We start from the raw sequence: 22420 nt of genomic DNA, 5'->3' as shown, positions 1-22420 counted from the left end.
ATATCGTTTTGATATTCTCGCTCAGGCTTCCCGCCGATATGTTCAAACTTCTTTCATGGTTTTACTAGTACTGGTTAGATTATCTGACGCTAACATGTTTTCGTGCGCATAGCGGGAAACCAGATGAATGGTTTGAACAATAGAAACATTCGTGGTTAGCCCTTTCTTGCTTCGGAAGCTTTAGAATAATGCTATGCTTTGGTTTTCTACGCGTGGTTTCTCACGTGATGATTGCTGCCTTTACGTTTTTTTCCACGCAGTATGCTTAGTTGCATACAAACATGTGTAATAATAACTGTGTATTTATACGCGTACCTTTCTCGAATAAACTTCAGTTTCGAGTTTCGCCCTTGCCTTCGTTAACACCAACGCCGGTACTATACTAAGCTATTCCAAATTCGCCACACGCAATTATGCGTGGAGCAGAATTTCTGAAGCAGCAAAGAACATTTTGGGTCAAACAAAAAACTTAGACAAAATTACTGAGTTGATATGGGTCCCGGCTCACTCGGGGAATCCTGGTAACGAAGCAGTACACATCAAAACTCGAGTATTCTTCAGCCGAGCAGTGGACGTGGTAGCTACTGAGAGTTTCTCAAAGGATGGCCTAGCATCATATCACGACATCAATTATCATTTTAAACTAGAAAGGAGGATCTTTCCTTTTCCAGACAAAACCTTAGATGAGGAGCAGTCGTCTCCAGAGGCGATCATTAATCACTCCTTACTTACTATCAAAATTCTATTTCAGCGATTTCCTTTCCCCAAAAAACCTATTATTATTATTATTATTATTATTATTATTATTATTATTATTATTATTATTATTATTATTATTATTATTATTATTATTATTATTATTATTATTATTATTATTATTATTATTATTATTATTATTATTATTATTAAGACCTAGAATGTATATTATGTGGCGAAATAGCTAGTTACGATCGCATGTTATGGAAATGTAAACAGGAACAGCCACCGGAATCTCTAATACAGGTTCCTAGTCTCGAGAAATGGGAGGCCGTGTTGGCCAGCTCAGATCTGGGTGTTCAAACCCGGGCCATTGAATGGGCTACTCAGGTCGCTGTCAGCCGAGGACTGATAGCCACCTATCACGGATAATCTGCATTTTTCAAGCCGCAAATGTACGGCTTTTCCCTCCGCCTCCTTCCACTTCTTTGTGGAGAATAAAACTTGTATGTATGTACGTATGTATGTATGTTTTTCAATCCAATCAGTTCCGAGTTTGCGCCTGTCTTTGCAATTATGTTTCCTCGTCTATATATTTTTGCGCTTTTCTCAGCTATGCGCCCACATTTTCCATTTGATGAGGGCTTGAAAGAAATAGGTGTGCGGGCATAATTGGCTCCAACCAACTTCATAGGTGTTTTCATTGGTTCTGCGCCGCGCATTCGACATGACTGAATAAGCATCAACACTACTGACTCCTTCTCAGATGACAAGTACCATGCTTGGAATTGTCACTCTCATGCATTTCTCCTTTTCATTAAAAACAGGCAGAGCCGAAATTGCATTTGTAAACGTTTTGCTCACGGTCCGCCCACTAATACCATAGGCTGGCCCAGCCAGTCCCTACCTGCCTTCACGTTTACTCGGCCTATGCAAAGCGATGGCGGCAGCATTTTCACGGAACAAGCGAACGTAAATGGTAGCAAGCGAGACTGATTGGAAGCAGTCGGCGAAAAGTATTACTTTCTATGACTTATCCCTTCGAGGCGCTCACCTCGTTCCGGAGCCGCGTGCAGTGAAAAGGAAAGGTGTTAACGCCCTTTGCATTTAAAGAAAGCAGAACCAATGTTAAAGGCGGGCATGGAAAAGGTGTCCCAAGGTGACATAACTTTCTCGAAAAAACAACAAACTGTTGTTTACTTCCCCGGCATGCGTTTAAGGTCGCAGGCATCTGTCTCAACGGGGCACTTTCACTTCGGAATTCCAGCGAGGTGGCGGAGGGATCAGCAAAGCAACGCCGAGTTTCCGGTGTTGCGTATTAGTGCAAGCACGGGACTCCACACCTGTGTGGCGTCTGGGAATTTTTTTCTCGCTTCCTGGCATTGCTTCCTTCGCTCATGTTCTTGTCTTTTTTCCCGCGTTTTACTCGCAACTCGTCGACCAGCAACGAACCGCCGGCTCTAGGAGAGGTTTGCGAAAGCGAGCGTCGACTGCTGTGGTGTGGGCCAATGTTGGCGCTCCGTCGCATAGGCACCAGGGAGCAGGCAGGGCAGCACGCGTCGCGCAGCGCTCTTTTTGTAATCGCCAAAGAGACGGCGGGCAGCCCTGGGCGTACATTTGTCACGCAACGCTGGTCGCTCGAGAGGGAGCTTTCCAAAACGTCTCCCCGCTCCCGCTCTCTCGTCCGCACCCCCTTACAAACCTCTCGTATAAGGGTGGTGTACGAAACCTCCGTCGCTACGGGGGCTAGTCGGGGTAGCGCAGCCGAACCATTGGGCGAAAACAGAAGGGAACAAACAAATCGTCGCCGCACTGATCAGTTCCGCTAGGAGCCCTTATTTTGGCGCAGTTTCTCTTGCGGAGTCGCCTGCCACCCTCTCCAAATCCCACTTTGTTCTCTTCTGTGTTTTTTTTTCTGCCGTTTCCCGTCAGATACTTCTCTATCTCTTTCTCAAATTGCTATCTTCGCCGAACTCTTATTCTCTGCTCCGCGGCGGCTCGCAGTCAGCCCCCGCTTTATTGCTGACGTGACTGCGTGCGCCGTAATGCTCCGTCTCCCTGGGCTTTCTGGAATATAGCCGGTTGCCTTCTGCGAATGAGCCGCACAATTGCGTCGCCCTTCGAAGCACAAGACGATGCCGACGGCGCAACGTGTATATGCACCAGGCTTTTGACCGTTCGCGCGATTAGGAACGAGTCCGAAAGACATGACTTCGACTGCCTCATGGTTGTTATTTTTTTTTCTGTTCTTTCCACCGATAAAGTGGGCAGCTGATGGCGCGGGCGGAGCCGTTAAAGTGTTGCATCGCCCCCGAGCTGGCTTAACGAGGCAACGTCGCTTCGTGCTGGCGACAAGCGCAGTTAGTTTCCTGAAAATAACGGGCGCAAAGTGTGATCGCTAAAGTAGCACATTTCGACTTATTTTAGGAAAAGTGTGCTCTTACGTAATGTGTGAACGACTGGAATTTACCGAAGTTGCGCGTGTAGCTTCTAGATTAGTTGAGCTATGTTTCATCCATAAGAAAAATTAGATCTGACTAGCTAGCAAGAACAGTCTGTCACGTTTTGCGACTGACGAAGGTTACTGTGGGCTTCCTTCTTCGCGTAAATAATAAAATAAGTAGTGCGCTTCCCGCCGTCACACAAGTTTTAATAGTTTTCGCATAAAAGAGACGTATTATCATGGACGTATTCCAGATTAACGTATCACCGCTTCACACACGCAGCGGCAAATGCGCAGACCACCTTGCTCCAAACCATGCAGTTTCGCACGCACAGCAGGTTTACGTTAATCCGATATATGTCGACACTATTGCTTTGCAGCTATACTAAATTTCTCTAATTCCGCATACGCAGATGGCAGGCGTTGGGTGCTAAACGACGCGAGCTGATCTAAGATATGAAGTCAACGCCTTTTTATAAACTGTGAAAGGCTTTTAACTACAGCAGCAGTAGGCTTCTAGGTCTTCGATAAAGCTTGCTTCGAATGTATGCAATTGGCGTTTGGCAGCCGTTTTCAATTAACGAAGGTTCTTCATTTCTCTGTGGCTCTCCTTCTTCGTGAAGCAGGGAACTTCAATCGATTGCATTTGAGATATTTTCAAATACTTGCACAGCCTTCGTCAAAAGTATTTAGAAAACTAGAATTGCTTTTAGAAGCCCCGTAATTTGGCACTTGCGACACCCTTCAGGGCAGGTAGGTCTTGAAAGGTGTGCTTGAGGGTGACATAGCCAGAAACAGTCGGAGAATCAATTTTTAGTGACAGCGAAAATAGAGTGGAGTTGTCCACAATTCCCCTTTAATTGTTCGTTGAAACATATGTGCTGCCACCTCTGTTGAAATAATGCTGTGATTGCGTTCCTTCAGTACAGCTGCTTTTGCAACGGCACTTCAAAGCGATGCACAACCGTGCACAAAGCATATACTCATTGATTCCTTATCAGCAATATCAACCCAAGTTCTTTGCTCTCAGTAAAAGTATGCACTAACATAACCGAACATTTTCCCGTCTATATGCTCGTCGAATACGCAGACCTAAAAAGCTAGTGATAGTCCTGAAAGGTTTATAACAGAACCGACTATCACATCTCAAACATTGGATGATTTCTGCTCAAGTCTCACAAGCAAAAATTGGAATGCCGTGTTTGCTTCAGAAACAGCAAATGCTGCGTGTGAATCATTCACTGTCTTCAAGCGTCTTGAACACGATAATTTAAAAAATGCCCTAAAAACAAGAAAAAAATTGTAAGCCATGTGTCAAGAACGAAGGGTTGAAGTCACTCAATGACTTAACATAATTTAAACGATACCATAACAAAGTAACTGCCGTTTTTAAGCAGCAAGAAAACAAAATACTTGCACGACTTCTGTTAAATGGACTGCCGTGAAGGCACCACTCAAACTTGGAAAAAGCTTAATGAACTATTTAACCGCGCGCCATCCACTTCACATGTAAGCGAACTTATCGCTGGCGGCCAACCGCTACAGGAATCGCAACTTGCCGAAAGGTTTAATAAATTCATCAGGGATGCCACGAGCAACGCGACGTGCTCTCAGGTGTATACGCATGGTATTAGGAGACATCAAACTCTATATTCGTTGCACCTAAAGATGATCAGCAAGTTAGAAGCATCTTTTTCTTTACTTAATAACAGTAAAGCGCGGGATCTAGATGGAACTAAGTTACGCCAAAAAAATATGGTTTGTATTGATACGTGCCACTGTAGAAGTAGAAGCACCTGCATTCGTAGAAAAAGATGGTTCTCTCGCTCGAGCGCTCGGGCCTCTTAGGAACCGCCGCAGTTTTACGTGTCTTCTCTGGAGGTTCTCCTTCGAATTGCTCGTAACATTTCGTCTAGCAGTGCTGGGTACGCTTCCCGACTACCGCACTCCGCACAGCATTACTACGGACCTCACACCTGTCCACCGGCGACCCAGCCGCCGTATCCGCGGAGAGTCGCCTGAATTTGGACCCCTTCCCCCGCCCACCAGACCGACGCAGCCTCGGCCACCGATTCCAACCGACATGGCCACTGACACCAGGCCCCCGCCCCCAACGTTGTGTCCAACTGCCATGGCCACTGACACCCGGACCCTGGCGCCGATCCTTTGCCACCCACCGCGAACACCGCCATCTTTTCACGGTGACGTGTTAGAAGACGCCGAGGATTGGCTGGAGACCTTCGAGCAGGTCGCCCGCTACAACGGCTGGAGCGACGAGCGCAAGCTCCATAACGTATATTTTAGCCACAATATAATATAGCCATTTAGCTAACTTATACCTAAACTTTGACTTATCTACAGGAATTTTCCCCAAACTGACGTAGGTATCAAAAAATATTGTATTGTTTAAAAATACAAACAAGAGTAGCATGTCAAATTAGAGACCGATATCTATTACCAATTTTTCCAAAGGTTTAGAAAAATGTATTTGTAAGAGACTGTACCTACTATGTAGCGCATTCAACTTACTGTCTGCGTCTCGATACGGCTTTGTACAAGGCAGATCCAAAGAAACATCTGTATTGGCACAAAAATGAACAATTTTTGAAGCGTTTGAAAATAAAGGGGTCTGCATAAGAATTTTCATAGACTCGCAAAGGCGTTCGATCAATTAAATTATTACAGACTACTAGATAAACTCGAACACTATGGCGTGCGTGGCAAAATACTCCGTGTTTTAAAGCCGTATATGCAACACGGTTTCCAGTGTGTAAAAACAGAAAGATGTTTCCTCTTTTCAGAAAATCACTACTTTGGTTCTACAGGGAAGTACTTCAGGACAATTACACTTCATCCTTTACATTATTGACACCGTCAAAATAAATAAAAAGCCATAATATATCATTTGTGCAGGTGATATCAGTATATTATTAAGGGCAGTAGAGTCGAATCCCTGGTCCCAGTCTTTAAAAGCACGATAGACGGCCTGAAGAACTGGAGCGAAGCAAACACCCGAGTCCTAAACGTGAAAAATACAAAGGCCTTTATTTTCCACGAGCGAAATCGGGTGATCATGTCACAATTGCAGTTTAGCATTGTAAATTCGATCATAGATAATGTAGGTACAGTCAAAACCTATAGACCATTTTTCAGCAAGAATATGGTCAGGGACACTCACATTGGTGCAGTTTTATGTCGTCATGAAAAAAATGTAAGAGTGCTAGAAATATTAGTGTACTTTCTTCCGACATTTCGATAAATGGTAATTTGCAACACACTGTTTAGATCTCATTTAAACCATTCTTTTTTGATATGGGGCAATAGAACGCAGGCTAACAAAAAAATGTTCATGCTCCAAAAGAAAGCTGTCCGACACAGCAAATGTGGATTACCGCACACAGAGAGAGGAATTGTTTGCTCACCCTCACATCACACCTGTTCATGGTCTACCCGAATATTATTCAGTAATGAGATACAAAAATGTATTCGTTGCCACCAAAACAATTTCCTAGAACTATCCTGCCTCAAAGCAACCATTCCGAAATATGCATATCGCGATCAATCATTTTGGTGCATTCCCTTCTGCCGCACATAATACGGAGGTCGAATGTTGCGCTTTGCTGTTCCGCATTTACTAACTAAACTGCTGAGTAAAGGCATAGCTGTGGAACTGAATAGTCCACGTGACATTCACGGCGCTTTGATACGGGGACTTTTAAGCTTCCTTTTATGTCTGTGCTGATATACAAGAGAATTTTTCATTTGTGCCTACTTAACACAAGTTGAATTAACACATTTTCTGTCATTATACGACAACATGTAGGCTGTCTTACCGATATTGTTTATATGCATATTGTCTCTTGTTTTCCTGACTGTTTGTAAGCACACTTAAATTTTGCTGAATTCATATTTCTTTTCGTCCAGCTAATGTACAGTATACATCAGGTATTCGACATGATCTGTCGTTTTCGCTGTATTTTGCGTTGTACAAGGGGGCCCAGGCTACGTCAAGTGAAATATGTTTCACGTTTCGTCCGGGTCTACCTACATCGTCTGGGTGTAAATAAAAACGACTTCACGTTTAGGCAAATCCATCAACATAGCACTCTAACTCGCATCTTCCCCATCCGCCATACTCGCCTGACCTCTCCCAATGCGATTTTTTCCTGTTTCTTCGGGTGAAGAGAGCCCTAAACGGTCATAGATTGGGAGCGTGGAGGCCATTCAAGACGCCACGACAAAGGAGCTGACAGCCCTGGCAAAAGAAGCGTTTTTCATCTGTTTCCAAGACCTCAAGAAGCGTTGGAAGCTGTGTATAGAATGCAAGAGAGACTATTTTGAAGGGGTGCTGCACAAATGATTTCAATGTTAAACGCATTTTTGTTAATGGGCTCAGTCTCGGAACTTTATGGACAAAGGCGGTAGTTACTTGTGAAGGAGCCCTAGTGGGAGCAGAGGTTGTACATAGCATTCTATACGCCAGCAAAATAACAAAAGAGGAACTGATATTTTGCAGGCTTCAAAACTTACTTTTGACAAAATTTTGTGCCCCGTGAACACAGCACCTGAGCATGCAGAGTTAGCGTAAAAAATTGGTGTCTGGTATGCTCCCACTGCCATTCCCTGTAAATGCGTTTCCTGCTGCAGAGATGTGGTCCTTCATTCCAAAGCTACACCGCATGCAGAAAGTTCCAAAGAAAAACAAAATCATTAGGGTACTTATATTGATGCCCAAGAGAGCATTCACTTCCTTACCACGTAGCCCTGAAAAGTGGGAATCTAGTAATATTCTGTACGCTTCTTCACGCACGCACGGTGACGTCGCAAAGCCACGTGACATTGTGACGTCACCGCGCTCTCGACCAAAGCGACTTTTGTGACTAACGGACGCGAAAATGCATCATCTGGAGTCTAATGTTATAAACTGTACAAAAACATTTTTTGACGCGTGTTTTTAAACATTCGGGGTTTATGCAACATCTTGATATTCTCACGTCGATTTCAGCAAGCCAGAGAAGCAGTAGACACTCCGTGTGACATAAGGAGGAACCCGCTTTTCCCACATGCTCGCAGTTCTAAGCTCTTTTCTTCCTCTGCCCTCTGCTGCAAACCAATGCTTGAAAGCAAAGCGCCAGCTTGTATCCGCAAATGCGCGATTACTTTTGGCGGCAGGTGTAAGCGATAGCTGCAAGCGCACACCTGCCACTTAGCAGTCGCAGCTGGGGCCTTGCGGAAGTAGATCGAGCCTTTGAAGGACACAGCGGCGTACACGCGCATTTATTTTCAACCAATATTCTGAGCAGTAGATCAAATTTCATAAACTAGCCAGAGTGCGCCACTTTTTGCAATAAAATAAGGATCCGTTCTCGGCGTCGAAATAAAGGTTATCTAACGCGTTGGCATTACCGTCACCATTTGCGCTAACTCTGTCCGTCTGGTGTTGTGTGATGGCGCCGTCTTCTAGACAGCCTCCGCTCACGTTTGCAATCCATCCATCTCCGCCCTTCAGAATCCTCCACTCACTGCCAAATAACCCACCTTCACCTGTAAGAACCATCACCCACCACAAACCCCTCACCTCCATCCTCCAAAATGGCCCTACCCAACACCCATCCACTGACTCCACCTTCCAGACACCTCCACCGCCTCAAAGCCGCAGCGGGAAGGAGATAGGTGTAGCATCGAAATGTGCCGGGTTGTTCAAAAGTTCCCAGGCCACAGAGTCAGCTTTTCAGTGCCCCATCTCGGCGCTAATGATAGCAATAAAACTATCAATGTTCTCAGAGGTTAAAATCCACAATAGAAAATTTTCAGGGTTTCTTTATCTATCCTCAATAGAGATCTTGGGCTTCGGGGGTGTCGTAACTGGCCGATTACACTGCTTGAAAGCCGACCCTGTGGACTGGGAAGTTCTGACCGAGCCTGTAAAACTAACGTAGAGGGGTTTACAGTGCAAAGACAAAGACTAGAGAGGCGACACACACAGGCGCCGGTCCTTGTCTTTGTTTGCGCTATAAACCCCTCTACATCAAGATGAACTACCAACTCGCCTAACAGGAAGTTTTAATGCTGTAGAACTAAAACTCCTAACGCAAATTTATCGCACCACCTCCTATGATCGCATGGGCATTTGTTTTTTGTTTTTGCGGCTGCTTGGGATGAAGCTGAATGCAGTCAATCTGGGTATTTTGGGTGAGAAAACGAATCCACAATAGTAATTTTTCAGGGTTTCTTTGCTCGTTTTTTTTTTTTTAGAGTAGCGCATTCGGCCGGCCGGATATCTCGTCTTGTGAATTAGTGTCGTACCCCGTGTTGACTATCACAAAGCTTCGATGTGGCGTGGTTCAAAAGGTGACGGGGACCAAAGCAGACTTCGGGTGCCCTCACAGTACTCACGATAGCCCCGCCGGGTACAGGTTTGAGGGTATTTTGCAGAAAGCTGCTATTTGATGGCAGAGAACTCTACCCATGGGACAGTTTCTGCCAGGGAAAGTGTGCCATTTGCATTTTTAAGGGAGATGGTACCCTCTACAGATTTACGAAAGTACAGCTTAGCCCGATTTGAAGGTTATCACTTTCGTTCTGACTAAAACAGACCAGCAACATTTTTCTGGAGTGAGGGTCACTTATGCTGCACCGAACATGATAGTGCAGCATAGAGGAATCTTTGGCTAGCTAAGCTCGCGTATTCATTGCAGCCTTTTTGCTAAAATATAAAGAGTTAGAGTGCTTAAATTCCAGAGGGTCAACCCTGAAGTTATCACCTTCAATTCGCGTCAGATTGTACAGTCGGGTCAAAAAAAAATTGGCGGTGTTTTAGCTCTGGTTAAACCTGGAGTGACGCGATAGCTACAGATGGCCGAGTGAAACTTGCTCAGTTGAACTACAAAGTCAGTCTTTCGCCGCTCCGTTTAGCTGGGCGTTCCTTCTTCATCTCCGTCCCACCTGACACGGCGCATGCGCACAGCTGTTGCAGCTCTGTTTCGCTGGCGCGTTGCGCCGCCAACAGCAGTAGCTTCTCTGCACCACATGGCTGGTCACGTGACCAACCACGTGACGAACCACGTGGTTCCGCCGCCGCGCCGCCGCAAGCTGCTCCGCACCACGTGACCAACCCTGTGACAGCGTGGTGGTGCAGCCACAGGGTGGCTGCGCCGCCACGCTGAAGGCTTGAAATGCTACCGCAATGTAGCTATCGCTACAAGAGAACATTTAAATCGAAAACCTCTCACCATAATTTATTTCTTTGTTTTCCAAAACCTACCACTCCCTCATGTAATGTCTCCAGGAGATCTTTGAGGGAGTAAATGAATACATAGAAAACCACAAAAGAAAACAAACCAAAACAAACAAAATAAATTAAAAAATGAAACAGAACAAAAACGAAATAAATGGCGGTGTTTTAGCTCAGGTTAAACCTGGAGTGACGCGATAGCTACAGCTGGCTGAGTGGAACTTGGTCACGTGACCAACCACGTGACGAACCACGTGATCAGCCACGGCGCCGGCAGCTGCTCCGCACCGCGTGACCAGCCACGTGACAGTGTGGCGTCGCAGCCGCAGGGTGGCGCGCCGCCACGCTGAAAGCTCGAAATGCTAGCCTAATGTAGCTATCTCCACAAAAAATGGAGCATGGTTCTGCTTTCACTTCTCTGCTGAGTTCCAAAACGGAAGTAGAAATATTTGCTGCCTTTATTTTCGAGGGCAAAAATAAATATTACTTCCGTGTACGTAAAATATCCATTACTTCTCGTTTGGTAACGCGTCAAGAAACTTTTCCCGCCAAAGCGCGGTCCATATTCTTCTGCCCGCGTTTATACCTGCGTGAAAGCCAGATGCATGTAGACCTCTAGGCAGTCGGACGGGCCGCGATGCCAAGCACTCGAGAGCTTAAAAACATGGTACATAGTGCAACAAGAACCTCAATAGACTATCTAAACAGGGCAGGTACCGCTGCCAGAGTGTGTGCGGTGAGTGTATTCGGTTATTCTTTAAACAGTTCCCCCAGGGTTCAGTCTGTGATCTCTTTGAGCAGAATATCTACTGTTTCGGCTGCGTAGTCAATAAATGAAATTTTTGGGCCAAGTGCTCAATATTATACGAATGGTGCCTCAGGCAGGGTCGTCTTTGGCTCACACGCAAGTGGCGTTAATAAATGACCAAAGAGTGAAATAGTGCGCATGAAATGACGGAAGGACCCGAAAAGTATGTGGATTTAGAGAGAATCATGCTTTTATTCCCTATTTGATTTAATGGCCAGAGGAAAAAAGAGTATCCCTATGAGGACATCGACATGAATCGTTCAAAACTGCACGCAGCAAAGACAGAACTGTATTGTACCGCGTCTAATGCAGTAATGAATCTTTCAGCGTGAAGATCTAGTTCTAGATCGGCATTATGGACTTCAATGCGTAAACACTGTCGGATGCACCTATATATTTAATCTCACTTTCACCATCAAAACAGACTGCAATTTTTTTATCAGTACGACCTGCTTGGTGCTGTCGCTATTTGGCTCCCGACAGAACAGTTTCAAATGCACAATGCGACGTGCAAGCCCCCACCCCCTTAATTCTTCTATGCGGACTTATACTTTTGAATTGTGAAATGCGCTAAGAGTGAAAGAAAACTTGAAGGAAGAAGGAGAAGCGATATTTTTTATTTTTTTTTTACGATTAATAAAACATAAAAACATTTCTGCACTTAGAGTCAAAGCTTAGACTCTTCGAACGCTTTGTATATAGTGACAAAAATGTTCTTAAATGAATACTTACCCGTGCATCTAGTCCACCGTCATTTCATGCATTGAGTGAGTCCACACGCAACTCATAACATCAGAAAAATTTGAATGTCTTTCGTCTGAGACATTGGCTAACATATCTGCTCTCTTCTGGCACTCACAAGCCGAAAACGAGAAAACATTTTTTATCCCATAACGGTTTGTCTTCGAAGATGTAAAAACTTTAAGAAGAACGTTGAAGACAAATTCAAATCTTCTTGCAAGCACAGAAAGGTTACGGCTGTGTCAAAGCAGTTTCAATATCTAATCGCTCCTTATCGCTTATAGGAGGAGTCAGATACATGGAAGATTTATAAGTGAGAGTGAGCTTTACGACACATTTCGCATACTAACACGAATATTACAGGCGCACATTAAAAAAGAAAATGAAAGTCTGTAATCACTGGTCCGCCAATACAGTATACCGCCGGACCTTCTGAGTGCGTAAAAAAAAAGCCTTAGGATAAATGGCACCATTGGGAGCACAATGCATAGCATTGTAAGATGGGGGGAATGAAACAGCAACATGGCAGCAGATCAAACTTCATCGCCCTGATAAGGGAGGACAGTGGCATAGCTAAGGCGCTTTCCGAAGTCACACACCATTTGTGGGTGTACGAAGAACACCTATCGACATCAAACAAACGCGTAGATCGAGATGACGTCGAGTGGTGGCATAAGAGAACTCGTCAATAAGTGAACGACGCAAAAGGAGGAACGAGAACAGGCTGACTGCAAGTTTTCTTTAATGGACGTTCCATCCTGGGAAAACTGCACTCATTTGACCATGCTTGTCTTAACAGCGTGCCAATGCACAACTGAAATGGATGCGGCTTAAAACTATACGCGACGGATAGGTTCAAGTGCATTTTTTTTTACATTTTTCGTCTGTTCTGCGCTTGGTTCCGAATGCGAACAGCAACCAGGAGCCACGACAAACCGCAATGAAAATGCTGCAGCAGCATCTCGCGGGCATAACGCGATTCAATCTTACTTCCACTAGGGACCAGATATTTGTGCCCGTCTTACTGGCTACACCACCGCTGCCACAACGCTCTATCAACATCCATCAACTCGGTAAGACCGGTCCCAGGAACCAAATAGGGTCGACGAAAAAAAAGATTCCTTGTATTACACAGGTCCTGCCGCAATTCTGAATTCTCCGAAATCAACAAAACAGAGCCCGCTACAATAGGGTGCGGCCTGAACCGAACGAAGCCACTGCGATCAACACTACCCCCCGCAAAGCAAGTGTCCACGTTATGTCATATAGCCCCACACGCAACGTAATCACTCCACGCACGCGATACAACCACCGCTCCGCCACTTTCTGGGTAGCTGCTGTAGCAGCAGCGGCAAGAACCAAACACAGCGGTCCACAGTGCGCGCCGCCCATAGACGACGGGATCGAGAACGATTGAACCGGCGAGTCCAAGCAAAAAAGCAAAACAAAACATGGTGACATGTCCGGCGGAAACGCGGCGCTGACTACACAGCGGCCCAGCCGGGGTATTGTGTCGCACAAGTAGAACGGAATGTCCGCGTGAGCGCAAGGCTGGCCCTGGAGCGAGTACGGGGCGAGGGAAAGGAAAAGGCCCGTCGTCGTACTAGGCCTTTCTCGAGGGACAAGGTCCAGCGGCCCGGCAGGCATGACTTCCTCGGCCGGTGGAAAACACGAGTAGAAAACGCAGAGAGCGTGCTTCCCGGCTGCTCGCGGCCCGTAATTGTAGATTGGGCGAACGACGCCGCGTATAGTCTCGCAATGAGCTTGAGAAACGTCTGCGAGACAACCAAGCAGGACGCTTTCTTCGTGGGGCAATCCTTCATCCTCTCGTCAGCGGCCGCTTTGGTCTTTGGGTGCGGATGTCCCTCGATGTGGGACAGTGGGCCCTAGCCATCCGTTAAGATTACGGTCAGGTATATATACCGAACTAGGGGCCCAATGGAGACGACACAGTCGGCAACCTTTGCGAGAGCACGCGAGGCGAACTTACCTGGCTTTGGTCCGGCCCTGGTCACCATGAACACTCTGGTAATGTACTTTGACTCCGCGAAACCCTGAGGGTGATATTTGATGTAAAGTAAAGCTGCCTATAGGACGTAACGACAACCTTGCTTGCATTTAAAGCCTCGAAATGTATACTCCGGTAAACAGCATTTATGTCGTGATAATTTATTTGTCGTAAATTGCGGATATCGTCTCATTAAAAATATACAGAGAGGGCAGTGCTGTTCAAGCCCAATTAGTTATTTAACTGAACATGTATTGCATCGATAGGTGTAAGGTTAAGTGACACGAAGTGGTCAGAGTGGGTGAAAGAACAAACGCGGATTAATGGCATCCTAGTCGAAATCAAGAGGAATAAATGGACGTGTACAGGGCATGCAAAGCCAAGGCAAGATAACCGATGTTCGTTAAGGGTAACCGAATGGATTCCAAGAGAAGGCAAGCGTAGCAGGAGGCGGAAGAAAGTTAGGTGGGCGGTTGGTATTAAGAAGTGAGGATAGGGTGGCCACAGCAGGAAAAGAACAGGATTAATTGAAGAGATATGAGAGAGACTTTGCAATGCAGTGGGCGAAGACAGGCTGCTGCTGCTGCTGATGATGATGGAGTTATATTGCATCAAGGTAATTGAGTAGTACAAAATATGCAGCTCGTCTCAAAATAAATAATAGAGCTCTACGTTTGCACTTTACGAGCCTCTGATCAGGTTTAAAAATCTTTTGCCCCCTAGTAAACCAAAATTTCTTATACTTGAATTTGCTGCTGGTGTTGTACATATAGAAAGCGAGTTTGATAAACTGGAACTCTGTTTTCTTTTCCAGTTCTACCTGATCATATTCTGCGTGGTAGCTACAACTGCGTTTGCTGGCTATGGCTACGGTCTTGGTTACGGCCTTGGCGGCTATGGACTCGGCTACGGACTGGGATATGGCCTTGGTGGATATGGACTTGGAGGATACGGCTTAGGCTATGGTCGTGGTTTCGGCCTTGGATATGGCGGCTACGGGCTCGGGTATGGCGGCTACGGGGGCTACGGAGGCTACGGAGGAGGCTACGGCCTGGGATATGGACGACTTGGCTACGGACGAGGCTACTACGGATAATTTACCGCCAAGTTCCACGTCTGCTGTACATTTCTGAGCCAAAATACAAGTCATGGAATAATTTACGGGCCGACTACTGTCTTATTTTTCTGTTCAGTGGAAGCTGTGGGAATACTGCTCATGAAAGGTATTAGGACTGTAGCGCTTTAATCAGTTGGTTTCCTTGGTATACCTGCTTGACCTCCCTGAAGTCGAGAACACCACAAGAAAATCACAAATAGATGCGAATTAAGACTACATCATAACGGAAAGTTGTGCTGGTTGATAGCAATTAATGTTGGTTGAAACAACGTGAGGACAAGCGTTAGCATTAAGAAAGAAGGACACACAGACAAGCTCTGAAACAAAGTAATCGTCTGTGCGCCCCTTTTTCTTTTTGGTTTAATTCGTCCTCGCATTTTTCCACCCAAAACAAAGACGACACTCCAAGATGCAGTTATGCCCGTGCAGTGGCGGCTAACACGGCGTGACATTTATTTAAATGCAGAGGAACCAAAAACATAGACGGCAAGAGTAGTAGCAGTCTCAAAAAAAGTAATGTTAAGGATGAGCAAGAACCGTGTTGAAAGACAGTGGAAAACAGAGATCAAGTAGACCCGATGCTGCTGCTACAAACGTGTATAATTATTTAAAATAAAAAAACGGTAGGTGGATAAAAATAAGGAGCTCTTCAGCCTTGCTGCGCGGTACTCCAATGTGGCTCGCTCCACTCTGCCTATTCCTGACACGACTTCCTTTTTTGAAGTACCGCTTACATTGCGCCAAGACAGCACCAAGCGACCTCCTCTCCCACAGAACAGACTGCCACAGGGGCCTACCGTAGTTGACAAAGAAACAGGAACAAATGAAAAGCCCACGCTTGAAAGTCGCACGTCACATAGGCGACCCCCAAGCGGCGCTAATGATTTGGCGAGTTGCGAGCGAAATAAGGCAGCCCCCAAAACGTGAACCCGCAAAAACGACCCGTTGGAGGGAGCCCCTTGCGACAACGACCCACACTCGACATCGTTTTCGGGGCCGACAGGACAGATCTTTCCAGAAAAGTGCGCGCGAAGAAAGTAACTTGCTAAAGCACACTTACTTTGCTAAAGCACGCTTACAACGAGCGCGGCGCAATGGGTCCACACAGCTTGGCGACATTTGCTCCGGAAGGCGTGGTCGCTCGCGAGCCACTAAGGAAATGAGCTTTGGAAATTAGCATGTTTTTTTTTATTTCTTGTATTTGTTTTCTTTTCCTCGGTTCGCGCGCGCTCCATGGTTTGTGCGCCCTGGTGCATGCTCACCCGCGCAGTCATGGCATCGTCCGCGAACCATGACAGCGGTATATATAGGAGCCGCGTAACAGCGAAGGGACACTCCGAGAGCTCCTCGCAAAGACATATCAGAGCAGCAGCCTCTGTGCCCACCCCACCAAAGCCACCGCCATGAAGTCCACCGTAAGTCTGGAAAAATTTCCTTATATTCTCCACACGGCGTGACGAGATGTTCAGTTGCACGTTTAAAAGCCTTTCACGAGTAACATCCGAATCTTGCTTAATGGGAAATTCCTCAGCTTGATACTTTGGCTGCAACAGGGCTTTTCAGCAGCGTCTCTTTAATGACTGGCCCGAACGGAGGCTGATTGGTCAGTGGTGTTCTAAGGTTCGTTGTTTCCGTAACTATTTACACATTAGCGCAATCATCGGTCCTTGACATCGAACTCTGACAGTAAATTAGAGAAGGTTGGAGAATTTACACCCGGTTTACCGCAGAGCTGTCCAATGAAACCTTATTGACTGGTCAGTGGCCTTCGATTACTCATTGCGAGTTCTAGCAGTGGTTCGAGCAATAACCGAATATTTTGTCTTTGACAATAAATTTTGAAAGTAACGCGCTACGCGCGCGTAAGAGGCGGAGACCCCGCTCTCGAACTTGAGAAACGGGCAGGGTTGAAATATTTTTTTGATGCATGTGGCTGACAGTTTGTGCTTCCGAGTCTCCTAATTCAGGCTTTTTTTTTTGAAGGGGGGGGGGGGGGAGGGGGGGGTATGTTTAGTGTGTTGAGGTAAAGACTGAAGCTGAACTTGGGTGGGCTATGAGAGACAGTGAAATAAATTTGACCACCTGGGGCTCTTTAACATGCACCGATCCCGCGAATCGCACAGGCGTATTCAGACCTCGTGTTCAGAAGCGGGCCACCATTATCATTCACTCACCGCAGCGCACAAATCAGGCTTTCGTGATGTCTGGTCAACTCGAAACAAAAGAAGAACTCAGTACTTTGGGGATAATTTCCTACCTTCGTGATTTCTAGGCGTCACGTTGTTCCTTAGAAATAACGTTTTCTGACCTTGTGTGCGATTCCAATAGCCGCCGTACGTTGCAGACGAGCTGATCGCACTCCAATATCTACAGTCCCGCTGAACAACGCGTCAACAAAGTCATAGCAAGAAACATTACGACCCAATTAACTCATGCAAATTCGTGCTAACAAAACGCAAGAGTTCTGGAATTCAGAAATTTACACTTGGATGCTTATTTCCGCTTACCGCGACATGCCCATTTCAAATGTAGTTTGTGCCGGGCGTGACGTGTGATCTCTCTTGCTGATCGATAGATTCTTGTCCCCTCTCAGTGATAATTAGTTCGGAAGGTTTCCGAGAAGTACAAGACTTTATTTGTCGGCTTCGGCGCGCGGGTTATATCATGACGTATCTATTGAGAAACGAAGGTCTTGTTTCCCTAACAAGCGTCAGACCTAACCATAGTGTTCCGCACCACGGAGACCGAAGACCGCGACCCTTATAGAACAGGCAAATGAAAAATAGTCGTTAGCCTTTCGCGCCTTACCGGAACGGGGACGTTCCTCGCACGCGCGACTGGGAATCAGTTTCGGCGAGATGTCGATACAGCTTCGGGACATCTCAGTCCGCTGAAACGAGGCTCCGCAAGGCTTATATTCAGTCACTTTACGCAAACCGGACTCCGTGCGTTGTACCGGTCTCCCAACTGCGGCAGCGCAAAGCATGCAAGCGCGAACGGCGTCCACTGGAGCGTCACGCTTGACGAAAGCGCAGTGAGAGATGAGGCTTCGCTCTGTGGCACTCGCTCCGGTTGGCTTCGCGGGCTATCGAACATGCAGTTACCGCCGCTTCGCTGGACTTGGTTGACGACGTGCTTGCTACCGCAGCTTTTCCCCCGTCAGCCGGAGTTTTTTTTCTTTCTTCTCTATGGGTGCTAAACATAAATGACTTCTGTATGAGCCAAAGCAGCTTGTTCTTTCCGTGTGCTCTGCTCTTTCTCGCACCGTGAATACAAAATTCAACCCTCCCCCTCCCCCGAGAACAAAAATAGATTGTTTTTTCGCACAAAGCTCTCACTAATTCAGCCTTCTTTCCTGTGTGTGGCGTTGACCTGACCGCTAATGCCGAACTGTTACTACGGAGCGAGAAAGCGTAGTGACGTACCTAGTGACGTACGTACGTATATTTGTAAGGTACACCAATGCGCCTTCCGTTCCTGAAGTGCAAAGAATCAGTCTTGTAACTAAATGCGCAATTTCTTCTGTTTCAGCTGTCTCTCGTCATCCTCAGCTTGGCTATCGCCGGAGCACTCGCTGGATACGGCTACGGAGTCGGATATGGCCTCGGCTATGGACTCGGTTACGGGGGTTATGGAGGTTACGGCGGCTACGGACTTGGATATGGAGGCTACGGGCTCTACGGACTTGGCGGATACGGTGGATTTGGTGGATATGGTGGATACGGTGGATACGGCTTGGGCTACGGCGGATACTACGGTGGATTCTACGGCTGACAAGCGGACCTCTTACAGTGAATCGTTCTAAAGAATAAAGAACGTTAGAAAGCGCACGTGAGCTTAATCATCTCACTCCAAATTGTTCCACGGGCAGATGAATCTTCAAGCACGAACACGAGACTTGTTTTGAAAGTAATGCGAACCAAGGGGCGATAAGGAAAAACACTCTATTGCGAAGTGAGCAATGTCCGTAGGCGAGGTGAAGTGAGGACGGTTTATATCCGGAGATATAAAGAGAGCAAACAACAGGATCAGTCTTCATCCCGGATTGTAATAAACGCGAAATATTTCACGCACAAAATACAGTAACCGGTAAGAGAAACTCACGTTGATGGAATTACCTGACATGTAAATCAATTTAAAAAATCGCGTTCGTTTAAAGCATGCCATTTCTTTAGGAAAGCGTTGGCAAAGAAGAGCTAAAGAATAAATCTATGATTCGTATTTTAGCACAGAGGCGTTTGTCATGAAAAATGTATTGGTAGAGCGCAACAACCAAACGTCCATCTTTTGGCTTTAGAAGAGGCCGTCAGGTCGTAGACGGTCATAGACCTTAAGGCGCAAGCAGTAAAATAAACCATGGTAATTGCGTGTGAAATACCGACATTTGATCAAGTTCGTAGAGCATCTAGGAAAAAAAAAGCGCAAAAGACGACGGACATAAAAAAAACACAAGGAGCGCTTTTCTGTGTACGCCCTTCGTCTTTTTGAGCAGTTTTTTTTTTTTTCAAAATTGTGTTTGAAGATTGTTATACGGCGTATCCAAGCTTTACTAAGGAAGCAACGGTTTATACATTTATTAGACGGGTTTCATCATAAGTAATCCTGACTGCTGCACAATGTGCACTCTAATGTTTCGAATATACAGAATTTAGAGCACTGTGTTCCGGCTCATTCCTAGTGTTTTGCGTGTTAGTCTGCTGCATGTAAACAAGAACAACAAAAAAACTGCGATGAGTAAAGGTACTGCGCAAAATAATACAAACACGGACGAGAAGGGCACAAGGACGGGCGCAGTCCTTGTGCCCTTCTCGTCCATGTTTGTATTATATTGCGCAGTACCTTTACTCAACGATGTACGACCGACTCGCCCAACAACAAGCACTCGTAAAAAACTGCGCAGATGTCGACGCATGCAACGAAAAAAGAACCGGCCTGGACGCAATGTCTATGCGACTTAAAAGCTTGTTTAACTGTGCTACGTCTTAGTTAAAACATTCAGGGAGAGTCGTAAGGTTTTAACAAAGCCGTATCTTAGATTGGCTATTAATTTCTGGTCTCATTTCTCTCTATCTTCATGACATCTCTCTATTTTCCCCCTTCTTCTCCTCTGCCTTAGTTGTTGTTCTCGTATTTCGTCTACTTTCTCTTCTTCTTCTCTCTTGGCCGCTTGGCCACTTGGATCGGTGACAGAAACAATGGGCAGTGCGCGCACCTTTGACCGAACAACGGTGAACCTGTGTGCATTCATCGAGCAGGCGGGCTTTCTGCTACGCTCACCCCTCTTCAGGTAGTGCACGCAGTGGCAAGGGCGCCCCGCGAGTGGTACTCTTTTTAAATTTTAATTTTATAGTTTTACAGTTCATTTTATAGTTTTATAGATTATAGTTTTTGTAATTTCGAAAACGCGGCTACGCTCGGCGCTGTGGCCCAACAAACTTTCGCTATTTCGACGAGTTACGTGCACTGGAGAGGTTGCTTTGCCTGCAAGCTTCTCGAAAGGGCACGTACTATTTCACGATGACACGGACATTGATCGGTTGACGGAAGCGAAGCCGAGACATCATGTGGAAAGAAATTCAATGATAAATTATTTAGCGATCTTAAACGAATACCACGTGGTGATCCATCCATTCTAATGTTGTGTGCTTCATTGCAGAAAAGAAAACATGAAACTAGAATGAGGAGGCCATAGTATATTAAAGGATTGCTTTGGACAGCGCATATAATTTTGCTTGTGCGCATGCGCGGAGTGACGTCAGAGCACGCAGCTGGTGTGCGCGCCGCGCGCCCACATTACGCTAACATTTCGAGCCTTCAGCGTGGCGGCGCCGTGCCCACCGTGGCAGGTGCCGGCGGCGCGGTGCGCCAACGAAACTGAGTGGGGGAGAACTGGAGAGGGGGATAGAAGGGGGAGAGAGGGTGAATCTATGTCCAGGGACGAAGATGAAGAAGAAACGCCCAGCTATAGTCTAGCGAAACACAGCGGCGAAAGACTGACTTTGCAATTCGACTGAGCGAGTTCCACTCGGCCAGCTGTAGCTATCGCGTCACTCCAGGTTTAACCAGAGCTAAACCACAGCTATTTTTTACGCGACAGTTCCTTTTATATTTGTCAGTCTTAGGGCTGTTGCAGTTTCACTGCTGTCGACTTTGGGAGCGAGCAAAATTTTTTTGTAAAATTGAAATTCAGAAAGAGGTGAAAGTGTTCTGACGGCCTCATCAATTACGGAAAGCGTTAGAAACACGTGTATTTAGGGTTAAAAGCAGTTATCTGTTAATAATTTGTTTGACAGGCTTTTCATTGAACATGCGAATCGAAGCATCAGGAGTACTGGTGCCATCTGCACGCAAGCACCAGCAGCGCATGCCCTGACGCCAAAGCCACGGAGGACGGCAAGGGCGCTTCGGGTGACCGGAATCGTAGCGTGGCAGCGCGCAATGAGGTCTACAAGTCGACGAGCTTCAGTGAACCGTGCTGCCGGGTTTTCCACATATTTGCACGTGTTGTTGCCGACCAGAGTTAACACTTGGTAGTAGCGCCAGTGAACAACGCCTCCTGTCTCTCTTTGTCCTGTGCTTGTTGCGTTCTACGCACCTGGGGGTTGAGGCACAATCTTAAATGGATAACAGCATGTAGGATTGTCCTACAGGTCAACCGATTCACCGGCGTCGGGCATTGAAAGCGTAGTTTTATATTTGAAAATAAAATTCAGGCTCGTAGTATCATTATAAATTTAAGCAAGCACTCAGCGGTCCGCAGAAAATCGGATTAAAACACTGGCTCCAGCTTAGTAGTAGATACCAACACCATTGAGGTGATTTATTAAAGGGGCTCTGAAACGGGCTCTCAGTAATGATGTGTATACATCGGATGTTAAAGTACGTTGCTTCACGAATATCATGCAGCAAGTATTTTTTTAATGCATGTTGTAGAAGCTGAGTTATCTGTAGTCAAAATCTGAGTTTCAGCAACTTCGCGCCCTATCTCTGCTCTCGTCACTTTTTGCGCACTCAAAGGTCGGCGCTCCGCCTCCGCCTCCACCGCCTACGCGCGCGGGAATTCCCTGGGGGCCGTAGCTTCCTGACCCGCCGAAACAACGATGTTGACTGGCCGAGGCCATGGTAGCTGCGTGACGCCTGAAAGAATGTAACCAATAACCATTTCAGAATGGAGTCACGCAGGAGCGCACGACGAAGGAGGTCGCGGGCATGAAAAAGTTTCCAGAAAGAACTCGGCAACTTTTGCGAGCCATTGTGGCTTCTCTACCGCGTGTAAGAGTATTTTTGGTCCAGGTGTTCATGACGAGAGAATGTAGTGATTGAGCCAATTTATGTACTCTCCACAGAAGGTGTTTCAGGGACCCTTTGGTGCC

General features: G+C 46.3%; 2 protein-coding genes and 1 long non-coding RNA gene across 3 annotated transcripts in view; 2 read left to right on the top strand and 1 right to left on the bottom strand.

The window, feature by feature from the left end:
- LOC144094782 (uncharacterized) overlaps nt 1–22420 on the bottom strand; it is a 293034-nt gene that overhangs the window by 2727 nt on the left and 267887 nt on the right. The window lies entirely within an intron of this gene.
- Nucleotides 13644–15077, top strand: LOC144094781 (uncharacterized). The gene is made up of 2 exons (XM_077628683.1): nt 13644–13950; nt 14745–15077. Exons 1-2 carry the CDS (start codon nt 13861–13863, stop codon nt 15024–15026), a joined length of 372 nt encoding a protein of 123 aa, XP_077484809.1. The 5' UTR covers nt 13644–13860; the 3' UTR covers nt 15027–15077.
- On the top strand, nt 16400–18880 carry LOC144094780 (uncharacterized). Its single transcript, XR_013306566.1, has 2 exons — nt 16400–16462; nt 18579–18880. It is a non-coding gene; the product is annotated as an uncharacterized LOC144094780 (long non-coding RNA).

The sequence above is a fragment of the Amblyomma americanum genome, chromosome 6, assembly GCF_052857255.1.
Source record: "Amblyomma americanum isolate KBUSLIRL-KWMA chromosome 6, ASM5285725v1, whole genome shotgun sequence".
In the NCBI taxonomy this organism is placed as follows: Eukaryota; Metazoa; Arthropoda; class Arachnida; order Ixodida; family Ixodidae; genus Amblyomma; species Amblyomma americanum.
The sequence above is the reverse complement of the archived record's forward strand: the minus strand, read 5'-3'. Positions and strand labels throughout refer to the sequence as shown.